The 12,286-nt window shown below is 47.0% G+C and overlaps 1 protein-coding gene across 1 annotated transcript; it reads right to left on the bottom strand.

Moving 5' to 3' along the window:
- Positions 1-66: 66 nt before the first annotated feature.
- Positions 67-3,472, bottom strand: LOC105700652. Its single transcript, XM_012426702.1, has 4 exons — positions 2,178-3,472; positions 1,886-2,053; positions 1,249-1,561; positions 67-389 (listed from the first exon to the last, which is right to left on the bottom strand). The coding sequence occupies exons 1-3, from the start codon at positions 2,685-2,687 to the stop codon at positions 1,418-1,420; spliced, it is 822 nt and encodes a 273-aa protein (XP_012282125.1). The 5' UTR covers positions 2,688-3,472; the 3' UTR covers positions 67-389; positions 1,249-1,417.
- Between the last annotated feature and the right edge of the window lie 8,814 nt (positions 3,473-12,286).

The raw sequence follows: 12,286 nt of genomic DNA, 5'->3' as shown, positions 1-12,286 counted from the left end.
TACGGATTCGTTAACACAGTTAAGACAATAATTTGATATTAATAAGAGAAATATACGCCTTTCGGGTTTATTCCAGAAATTACGTCACAGATGTAATATCACACGAAGAATAGACATCACAGAAAAGGATCGAGTAAGCTCGGATACTAATTACTGGGTGCCTCGACGTTTATAATTGTGGATACGAAAATATCATTTATATCGTATTGTTGCAGCACATTGAACAACGTTGCGTCACCGTTCGATTAAAAAATAATCGACCTGTTAGCAAGCGTTTCGTCGTTTGGTGAAACGTTTCTTTTTTTTTTCTGCATAATAGCGCTGTGGCTATAAACGTGATGTCGGACTCAAATAGATCGTTGTACCTTTTCCAGAGTGTGGATCAACACCTGAAACATTTCCAAAATCTTATTTCCATGTACCATGAAGTACCATATAATCAACATTGACATAACATTTGCTTATCTACGAATTTCTGTATAAGGAAGTTCTTCAACAAGTGTCGCTTTCATTTTGTTTAAATGTTTTGGTTGAATGAACTGAATTTTAAATCATTGAGATGATATAAAATTGTCATACTTTATATATATAAGTTTTATAAATACTTTTGTTTTATATATATAGAATGACCCTTTCATATCACCTTAACAGAATCTTATTTCAATTGTCTAAAGCATTTCGGTTAACTCGTTTTCTAATATCACTTCAATATTTAGCGTTGAGTAATACGTTGTGTAATCAACTAAAAGGTATTATCCAAAAATGTTGACGTATTAATTAAATATTTGTTTGTTTATTTAACCACATTATGGTTGAACCAACAGGAATTTCATGGATTCAAACCAACGTACTCCTGTATGGAAGACCCACCGAGAAGCTGCGCTTCGACGGAAATCTCAGAGTTGATCGTTGTGTAATGCTGTGTAATCAACTAAAAGGTATGATTCAAGAATTTTGTCGTGTTAATTAAATATTTATGTGTCTGTACAGGCGTATTATGGTTAAACCAACATGAATTTTATGGATTCAAACCAACGCATTCCTGCGTGGAAGACCCACCGAGAAGCTGCGCTTCGACGGAAATCTCAGAGCTGATCGTTGTGTAATGTTGTGTAATCAACTAAAAGGTATGATCCAAAAATTTTGTCGTGTTAATTAAATATTTGTTTGTCTGTACAGCCGTATTATGGTTAAACCAACATGAATTTGATGGATTCAAACCAATGTATTCCTGCGTGGAAGACCCACCGAGAAGCTGCGCTTCGACGGAAATCTCAGAGCCGATCGTCGCGGTCAGGAATCGCGAAAATGCGAGTGCCAAGGGACGTGCTCGGTGAATTCGATGTAGATTGCAGAAAGACATCCAGAGACGTGCGTCAGTACCGACGAATCAAACGCGTGCGATGGCGGAGAGCCGTTACAGCAAAGTCGACCTCCTCTTCCGCTGTTGTCGGACATAAGGATCCCCGACGCGGCGACTCGGGCTTAAAAACAGGAGCCGTTTGGTCGATCCGTTGTACCGGAAATGAGGACCTGCGGAGGAGTGGCGCTGGTCTTGGCCCTGAAAATTATGGAGATTACGCAGATCGGTTCCGACCTTAGGTACGAATCCATGGACGTAAGATATATGGACCCCGCACGCCGCTCTAACTATGAAGGCAGCCACATAGATGAAAATAAGGGACGCACTCTTTCTCCCTCTGATTTTGCTAAAGAACTGCACAACGCAAAAGGGCGACAGGCTATTTAACGGAAAGGGAGAAACAGAAAAGGGTGGTCCCTCGCTCGTCCTGTTTGACTCTCACAAGCAGTCACAAAAACATCAAAAGTGTGATCGGGTGTTCGGTGTCCACGTATCCTCCATCCATGTCCTAATCTCATGCACCTCAAGCCAGGAACGTCGTGTCTCCTCACCCAGAAGACGAAGCCCAGACCGAATGGAGCCCTGCATCTCGAAGGACGTCTGCGACTGGATGCTGGGCTTGGAAACGAACTGGCTCAGGCCTGGCTCGTCGAACGAGCCCTTCTTCAGACTCCTGCTAGTTGAGCCGACCTCGAACCAACATGGACAATCATAGTCAAAATGCGACAACATCAACAATTTCGATTCCACGAGATCACCAGGCACGCTCGAAATCTCCTGGAGCTCGAAAGTTTGTCCTGGAGGAGTTCACTACCTTGCAGAGGCAAAAGCGGATGCGAAGGACCTCGACCAGGGCTGCAACTGCAGAGACGACGAGCATGGCAACCAGGACATGCCCCACCAGAGAGAAGGACTTCGTTCTGTCCCCTTGAGGGTCCTGCTTGCCCTCCTCTGGATTCCCTGGGGTTAAACCACCTTGAGGGATCTCGTCATCGGGGAACTCCTTGTGCAGAACGTCCACGATGAGCTGCACCTTGCGGACCCTTGGCCTAGGGTAGGTGCAGTTCCCATCGTAGTCGGTGAAGAAAATCGACTTGACTCTGTAGGAATACTCGGGCTTTGGACAGACTTTAAGCTTCTTGTGGTCGATCGGCAGGGCCACTGCCGTTTCCTTGGCTGATGTCTCGTTCCCTTCCAGGGTTTCGTTCTCGGCGTAATAATTCGTGTCCAGCAACAACCTCAGCGGCACCGAGAGCAACGCCGCGAAGATCGCGGAGATCAGGAGGATGCTGAGGTTGATGCCGAGGGACATGCGCTCGCTCATCTTGGCCAGTTCTCACCCTTAGCTGAGGATCGCATCGTCGGGCTTAATCTTGCTCTCCTGGAGACCCCTCGTAAATCCGATTAAATTCATACCGTCCATCTTGGACGCCCTGTCGGATCTGGACCCGTCTTGGTGTGCGCTTTTAAGTGTACGTCGGGGATCAGGAGAGCGTGCGTGCCCGTAATACACGAGTTTTATGCCGCGCTCATCCTCCAGGTCGGGACCGACACACCTGTTGTACACTCTGCGACAATACCCGAAGAGATAGGCGAACACGCTGCCGATTTTTCCGATCCACTTCCTCTCCAAGATAAACGGCAACGGAAGTAGTCCACGGTGATGGTCACGATGGCGGACCCTACACTTATTCCATGGCTGAAAAGCACTCTATACACCCTCACACCTGTTGTCCCTCTCGATAGTGGGGATCTAGTGGTTGTATTAGATAGTAGAGAGTAGATAGTGGATTTTTCTTAAATCTACCTGTATGATATTTGATCACTGCCTCATACCATGTCGTCGTTGTCGCGCGTTCGGCATTGCCCGACAGTTGTCCAGGGTGGAGAGTATTTCTCTGTACAATGGATCGTGACCACAAACACCTGTTGTATCATCCGGAGTACCGGGGAAGTCGCGTTTTCTAGGACTCAGGGTAGAGAATTTGTCGATTTGCTGGGAGGAACCGATGAGACAGTGGTCGATCAGTGTGTTGGAATCACGGAAATGGATTACCGAGTGGAGCCTTCTTTATGGGTTTTTCATCCCAGAGGAGAAGAGAGCAACTGTTGCGCCTCCTCTCGTGGCTCCCGTTCGAGGCCAGCCTGGATATAATCAGATATTGATTCTCCGAGGACTCCCCCATGCGCAGACTCCCAGCCCTGACATTTCAAGGGGGTTCCCCCGACAACACTTTGTCCAGACCCCTTCGACGGGCAACCCTTACGGGAGCTATCGATTATCCCTAATCAGATATTATATAATTATTCACGCTTCTGGGTAATGATACAGTCGATATTGAGGCATCTTCACCGAGTTACCACCCAGGAACAACAAGGAACAAAAAGAACCATCAACCTAAAGCTCCTCTTCTGGACACGGATGCCCATCAGGTGGATGGGTCTGAAACGTAATTCCTGGACGTGACAAACGTTATTTGTTATCAACTTAATGTTGGAACGGAATAAAAAGAACCATCACCCCAAAGCTCCTCTTCTGGACACGGATGCCCATCAGGTGGATGGGTCTGAAACGTAATTCCTGGACGTGACAAACGTTATTTGTAAAAAGAACCATCACCCCAAAGCTCCTCTTCTGGACACGGATGCCCATCAGGTGGATGGGTCACAAAAGGACCCATCACCCCAAAGCTCCTATTCTGGACACGGATGCCCATCAGGTGGATGGGTCTGAAACGTAATTCCTGGCCGAGACAATCGTTATTTGTTATCAACTCAATGTTGATAACAAAAGGGCAAATTAACAGGTGGCTGATGAAGAGAATATAGAGGCGGGATGGAAGGGGAGGGAAAGAGGTGGGCTCTTTTGAAGAAGCCGATCGGCACCGTGCATACATAAATAATATTAGACAATGTCAAATGAAAATTCCCATCTTTCCGCCAGCAACAATGGGCCAGGGTTACCAACAAAGGAAGCGGCCGCGGTGGCAGCGGCGTTTACAAAACTAATAAAACAATCGAACAACGACTGTGGTGCGCGAGCGAGTGGGAAAGAGAGAGAGAGAGAGAGAGGGCTTATCCTCCGGGGCGCGGTATCGGTGGGTTGGAAAGAGACGGAGATACGTGACGGCGAGAAGGTGGACAGAGAAGGGAGAGAAGGGGGAACAGCAAAACAGACCAAAAGGGAGAGATGAAACACAGGGGAACAGCGACCCGACCCGACCGACCGGTAGCCCGGCCAGCACACGTATATCTTGCTCCGCTTCACCACACTCCGATTCTTCGTGGTTCTCAACGAAGGCGAGGGAATTATTCGCCAAAGGTCCTTAGGTCAGAAATCAGATCCTTGGTTTATAAGTTTTAGGATGAGCCTAGAGACTGGAGGAAGGATCACGACTCCTTTTAGAAGCGATGGTACCACTTAGCACCCAAGTTGCTGGAACGCATCTCTGGAACCTCTCACGTATTTTGGATTAGATATTTTTGGTTCGTTCATAATTGCAACCAATACAATGAATTATTCGCCAAAGGTCCTTACATCAAAATTGGTTTATAAGTTTTAGGATGAGCCTAGAGTCTGGAGCAAGGATCACGACTCCTTTTAGAAGCGATGGTATCAATTAGCACCCAAGTTGCTGGAACGCATCTCTGGAACCTCTCACGTATTTTGGATTAGATATTTTTGGTTCGCTCATAGTTTCAACCAATACAATGAATTATTCGCCAAAGGTCCTTGGGTAAATAATTACATCCTTATAAGTTTTAAAACGAATCCAGAGCCTGGATGAAAGATCACCACTTGTTTTAGTAGCGATGGTACCACCTATCATCCATGTTGCTGGAACACATCGCTGTAATCCCGGACGTATTTTGGATTGGGTATTCTTCTTTCGTCCGTAATTGCAGCCAAACAATTTTATAATGAATAATGACGGTGACGAATAGAAGAGGGTAAAGATTAGGTCGTGGAGTAGGTTTGTAGTAGGAAAGGGGAGTGGTGCCGGTTGAGAACCCGGGTATGTAGAGCAGATGCTGGCCATGGCAGTGGTGGCGGGGTGCGTGATTTTTCACCGCCGACAGCTCCTCCTTCGAGACCCGCGCATTCCACCCCCCTTCTCCTGCTGCACCTCCTTCAGCCCCTCATCCTTCACTCTTCGCATCCACCGGCGGTGCCCCGCGCTTCACCCCCCAGCCTCGCCGATGTACGTCGCGGACACGCCACCGGACACCGCTTGCACGATCTTAGATTTGCCGATCTGCCATTCGAGTGCACTAACACGACTCTCTGCACCTGCACAACTTAGCGCGCCTCCAAACGCCTCTCGGGCCTCCTCGATGGGTTTCCATCAGGAGCGAGTTGAATCGGAGGAACTAAAACGTCCTTCCTAGGGGTGCGTCATTACGCAGACCGTTCATGATAACAATGTCTAGAAACTAGGTCTAGAAATCCTAATAACAACTCCGGACAATGATGAAAAGAGAATTAAGAACATGCGTTAAAATTTCAGGTCGCTGTAAACGGTCTATCAGCTCCTGCATTGTCCTTTCCAATCTACCATCCCTAGTGCAACGATACTGGATTCTCTGGTGGATCTAAAACGCTCTTACTAGGAGTACATCATGACCCAGCCATACTTCATTTGGAACCACCCGGAACAACTCCGGACAGTGTGGGAATAAGAAGGAAGAACGATATCCATCCACCCAGTGGATCCCTATAAATGGCCTATCGGGTCTTGGGTTAGCTCGAATTTGCATATCTGCCATTCTGGCGCGCCAATGTTAGTGCCACATTTCTGTGGAGAGGCTAATCTCCCTTACCACGGATACATCATACCACGGACCGTTCATCTTTGAATCGGAGGAACTAAAACGTCCTTCCTAGGGGTGCGTCATTACGCAGACCGTTCATGATACCAATGTGGTCTAGAAACCCGAATAACCACTCCAGACAATGATGAAAAGAGAATTAAGAACGTGCGTTAAAATTTCAGGTCGCTGTAAACGGCCTATCAGCTCCTGCATTGTCCTTTCCAATCTACCATCCCTAGTGCAACGATACTGGGGGAAGATTCTCTGGTGGATCTAAAACGCTCTTACTAGGAGTACATCATGACCCAGCCATACTTCATTTGGAACCACCCGGAACAACTCCGGACAGTGTGGGAATAAGAAGGAAGAACGATATCCATCCACCCAGTGGATCCCTATAAATGGCCCATCGGGTCTTGGGTTAGCTCGAATTTGCATATCTGCCATTCTGGCGCGCCAATGTTAGTACCACACTTCTGTGGAGAGACTAATCTCCCTTACCACGGATACCTCATACCACGGATCGTTCATCTCCAGTGGGACGTGATTTGGAACCCCGAAGAACAACTGCGGACAATGAGGAAATAAGAAGGAAGAACGAAATTCATTCAAATTGCAGATCCCCGCAAATGCCCTATCAGGTATCGCGTTAGCTTAAGAAAGCTGAGCGCAAACAGCTGGTGAACATCCTCGCATCGCGAGCCTCTAATCGGCGGAGCACGAGCCCAGTGATGCGCAGGGCGGCGCATCTTCGGGATGCTGGGGCCTCCTCGCTGCAGCCTTCGCCGCCGCGCCGGGAGCCGCGGGCCTTGTGCTCGCGCACCGGCGCGTCGCAATTACGCAAATTGCGGCTCCGTTCTTGCCTCCTCGGGGCGCGAGGCCCCCCGAACGCAGGGCCAGACTTCTCCTCTCCCTGGACTCGCTCGAGGGCCCGAAGACCCTCTCCCTCCGTCTCCAGGGCCCGAGCAATTTCAACGAATACCGAGAGGGGAGTTTGTTCTCGGAGACGAGCTGCTACCGTTCTAACAGAGATTACGTGCTCGCCAGGGTCTTCTCGCGTGTGCGACCCGGTCCACCGGCACTCCGGACTTTTTGTTCCCAGATCCTTTATTGCCCAGGACGTTCCACGTGGAGGTACTTTGCCCGGGTGTTAATTGCTGAATGTGCAGTGAGGTCTCGAAACGGTAGCGAAAGATGTAGGATAGGCTTTTCCTATCCTCTCGTGGTGTTCCTTGGACCCAGGGACTCTGGGTTAGGCGTTGGGACCCAAAGGGTGGAACGTAGAATCCTTCTGGGTGTACTTTATATGCAATTATCCGAACAAAAAATTACGAGCTCTACAAAACGGAACGTAGTTTCATCGTGCCGAACATAGATCCATGATAAGTTGTTTGAATTGAGAAATAGATATCTGGCGGATTGAAGTTCCGAATTTTGGCACTAAGCATTCGGTGCCTTTCGCACATGATTTTCAATGCATTTGGCGTGATACTCTACCGAGTTTCCTGGTGGATATCGATTGCTGGGTTGCAGCGAAATTTTGGATGGCGGCGGCGAAAGCATAGTGATGAGCAAAGTTGGTTTTCGTCCTGTAGACTTGGTCTTGGTCCTGCAAGTATGGTTGGAACCTGGTCTTGGTCATGGCCCAGCACTTCTTATAGGACTTTAGGATCAAGACCGAATTTGCTCGTCGTAACAAAAGCAGGAAACGGTTTTTCCGTCCTCCCAGGCGACTCTGGGTTACTCGGTAGGCTTCGGAAGGGTGGAACAACCCAGGCCGACCTGGCCGACTCTACGTACTGGAAGAGGCAGAGATTAATCCCTGAGCTTCCATGTAGGGGTTTGTTAGGCCCGATAAAACCCCTAGCAAATCCCTAAGTGCATTACAGCGACGACGTAGGCTTCGTGCGGGGCACATGGGGTCGGTCGACACGCGATGGACCTTCCAGGGCTTTTCCCATCGGGGTGTCGGTACTCCAAAGGAGGAAGAGGTTGCTCCGATCCCTTCCGTGGGTGTTATCGGTCCCAGAGGAAGTGCCATTGCCCCTTCAAGCATCGAATAAACTCCCCGAAGGTGGATTTCCTCCAGAGTGGCCGGGAAACTGGCTGTGGCCGTGTAGAACCAGCACGTAGGCGGCCGCGATGGCCCGAGTCTTCTTCTTTCAAGATGGCCGCCTCTCCGGCTGCAACGCGCGGGTTTATGGGGTGAGATGGGCGTAGCACGGCCGCGGAATTTCTCTATCAGCGGCATTGAACACCCGGGTAATGTCTAAACCAGTTAGCGGCGGCCTCGGCTCTCGGCCTCCCCGTTTGGAAAAATGCCGAAATGTTTACAGACTCGTAATTAGCAGCGGAATCGGCCGCGCGGCTACTCGATAATCGGCATTATTTATGCTCCGGCGAGGAATCGCCCCGGCTGAGAGATCGTTGAACGGATCGCCGGACGGCGGTGTAAAAATCCGCAACGGCTAAATGTCGCCCAATTAACTGCGAATTGGAGCGTTGAGGTCGGGCCCCGATCGAGCGACGTTAACGACTGGTTTATTCCAAGCCGAGCCGAAGCGACGCTATTAACGCGCAACCTGTTCAAGGACTTGCGCTTACGTTTGCACGTTAAACGAGGAGCGACCACGGGCCGAAGGGACGCCAAGCGTCGCGGCGCCGCTTTAACAGCCCCCCCTTACAAAGCGGCGCCGCTTTACGATTTTATTATCGGCCCACGAGACCGCCTTTACGCGCCTCCACTCCGGGAATTTCACGGCGGTCGGGGACAAGGTAAGCCGGCCATCTTAATCGACGTCGTTAAGCCGAAAGTCCCCTCGGAAACGGCCGGCCAACATGCCGGGCCATCCTCTCGGGGACTCTATTAGGGGACTCCTGGACACTGCGAAAACCTCTCCTCCTGCACCATTCTTGATCCGTAATTCGCCCGACTACGTAACGCGGCTGATGAGGAAGGAAATAATTGGTAGGACGTAAAGATTCGGGGTGCAGCCGCACACGACGCAAGATCTTCAAAGATGCAGTAATGCACATGGGGTACAGGAGCGTAAAGAGCACTAGTTGATGCGGGAAATAATCAGCAGTGATCTTGTCGTTCATACAGCTGCTCTGGATGAGAATTAGCTTCCTTTGACTTGGTTCTTCTCTTATGTTCTTCTTAATAAACAATTTTTCTAACATAACAACGTCGTCAAGGAAGAAAATAATTGCAAGAATGTCAAAATTGGGGGTGCAGCCACACAGGGCGCAGAAATTTGAAGGATGCAGCCGCATAAGGTTCAGGGACGTAAAGAACCCGTGTGGCCACGTCCAGTTGTGCGAAAAATGGTCCGCAGCGATCTTATCGTTTATACAGCTGCTCTTAATGCGACTTAGCTTAATTTGACTTAGCACTCGAGGGACCGTCGTCGAGGCGAGTCGTATATCCGTTCTCCCACGCGTATCGAATGTTAATGACACTAATGAACGTAACCAGATCGGACATCAGAGCATCGACACCGAGATAAGCCGATATTCCCGCGTCTTCCCCGTGGCCTTCGCTCCGGTTATTATTTATTTATATCACCGGCCGGATACGCTCGGAAACCTGTTCGACGTCGCGGCGCTTCCATCTAGTCTTTCCATGATGCTAAGACTCGGAGAAAAAGTGTGGATAAAAAATGAATCCTGCCCCATCTTTACACACTAACTACAAACTTTATATCACATCATATCCTATACCCTATTACCCAACGTAACATCTCATTTCCCTCTGTACACTTGACTGTCGCGCACCCTGATTACATTTAAGGTGATGTGAAAGTGGCGTAAAAGAGGTCTCATTTATGAGACTTATCTTCGAACTAGGGGTACCGAATCGTTTTAAACCTTACAACGTGAATATGGAGGCTATAAGGAAGGTCCCGACACCCGCGAAATATCATTTTTATTAACAATTTTTATAATTCCTATAAACAAATCTTTTTAAATTGAAATTTCATGGGTGTCAGGACCTCTCTTATAGCCTAATTGTTTGCATTGTAAAGTTTGAAACAATTAGTTGGACTGAGTTCGGAGAAAAACTTGATAAACGAGACCTCTTTAACGCCACTTTCGCATCCCCTTAAGGGCGGAAAATTTTTCCCTTTGTTTTCATTGCTCAACTACAATCTGTTACATATTTATCATAACAATAATTAGTTTTCATAAAGGATACGTACAAAATAAAAGAGAAAGAAAGGCACCATGCAGATGTACACCCATTGACATGTATCACCTGTTGTTATGTCGCGGTGTAGTTAATCGGTATTCATTAATTACATTAAATTAATTAATTAGATTTCGTCTGGGCTAAGGATTAATGTACTATAATCACTAGAGTCTATTTGTTAAGTCTAATGGTTTAAAGCGGAAAACTTGGAGCGGAAACTCTGTTAGAGTTTTCATCATTGAAAGGGCACTCGAAGATCCGCGAAATCGGCGATTCGCTGTTTCTCGACCTGCCTTAGATCGTTACATCTCTATCTATAAATCGCAACGTGAGGGTGGAGGGCGGAAATAGTTGGGTAAATTACGCGTACGTGTGTCGGTCGGCTCGCAAAAGAGACGAGGCCGATGGCGGAGGGCGCGGGAGGTGTAACGAGCACGTAGCCGATACATTGTGGCTGATCCGATCTACCACTATGATCCGGAACGCGAAAACCTGGAAGTTGTTTCCGCCACCATTCCGCATGGCTGGCCGCAGCTATGCCGCGGCCGCGTTTCTTGCCGGCTCTCGGAAGCTCGCGGAAGCGTTTCTTCACCGATGCAGCATTCCTCTCTTCGGGGTTTCGGGCTGCAGAACGATACCGCGCGACAAGAAGCTCCCTGGAGATTACCGGCATTTTTACAGCGACCCTAGGATGAATACGAAGTCCCTAAAACGAGAGGAACGAAGTATAATAGCTCCCCACTGAACACCAAACCTAACAGTTACATAACTTAAAACTAACAAATAACATAACGTTTGTTATAATGTAATAACCTAACAGTTACATAACAGAGCTAACTAGTTACATGACATTTGTTACTATCATATCTATATAAATGTAGCGTAACTTTGTTACTATTATCTTACATTATGTTACTGTCCTGATATTACTGTGTATATGCAGCACATATTTGTAACAAAACAGAACTGCATTGGTGCTAACTGTTATCTATTTTATTACATCATCGTCATCGTCATTGTCATAATTCATTATTAAATGTCATAAGATTAATGTATACCATATTTTGTTTACTACTCGTATGAAAAATGTGATTTTAATTCATACGCTCATATACATTATTAGTACTTGTTTGTTAGTCGAATGAAATCATAAAAGTTTTTAAGTAAAATCAGATAGTTTATCATTTACATAATTTCGATGAAAGGCTGACTTGTTATTTAATATCTAACTATTGTCAAGTAACAAAAAATAATTAAAAATAAAAAATTATATTATTTTTGATAAAATTGCGCTATTTTTTTTTCTTTTATTAAATGTATGAAATAATAAATAACATAACATAATTTACATTTTGGTCTTCCACCTTTATACATTTTGATACAAATATTGGTCACGAATCTTACGACTTCAAGTAGCCGTAATCAGCCGTTATAAATAAACGTCAAATGCACGTATATGCATACATTTAAATTTCCAAGGCTGATTTCGAACGTGCGCGGATTTGTGGACGCGTAAAGCGCAATCCCCATATTTATTAATAGTATAATTAATAATATAATTATTAATAGTCAATGAGAATCTCTCTTAGAGGTAAATAGGTGGACTCTCATTGGCTATTGACGATATTGCGCATGCGCTTTGCACGTTTAGTTTGGGGTAATATACTTCGTGTCTGCGTAGAAAACTAGGGATGTATTATACGTTGTAATATACGTGTAGAAAAGCAGGTAATTACTTGACGTATTATACTTACCCAACCCTGGGGTCTACTTATCCTACGTCCATGGAGTAACTGAGTTGAAAAGACCGCGAGTGTTGGCAATCAGGTCGTCCATCGCCGATTGGCTGACGCGGACGCGGCGTGGTTCGACCGTCTGCCGCAGTGGCGCTGCCGTTCCGCAGACTAGTAACAATTAGC

This window comes from Orussus abietinus, unplaced genomic scaffold (assembly GCF_000612105.2).
Source record: "Orussus abietinus isolate OABI.00-Male unplaced genomic scaffold, Oabi_2.0 scaffold93, whole genome shotgun sequence".
Taxonomy (NCBI): Eukaryota; Metazoa; Arthropoda; class Insecta; order Hymenoptera; family Orussidae; genus Orussus; species Orussus abietinus.
Note: the sequence above shows the minus strand (reverse complement) of the source record. Positions and strands in the feature narration are given on the sequence as shown.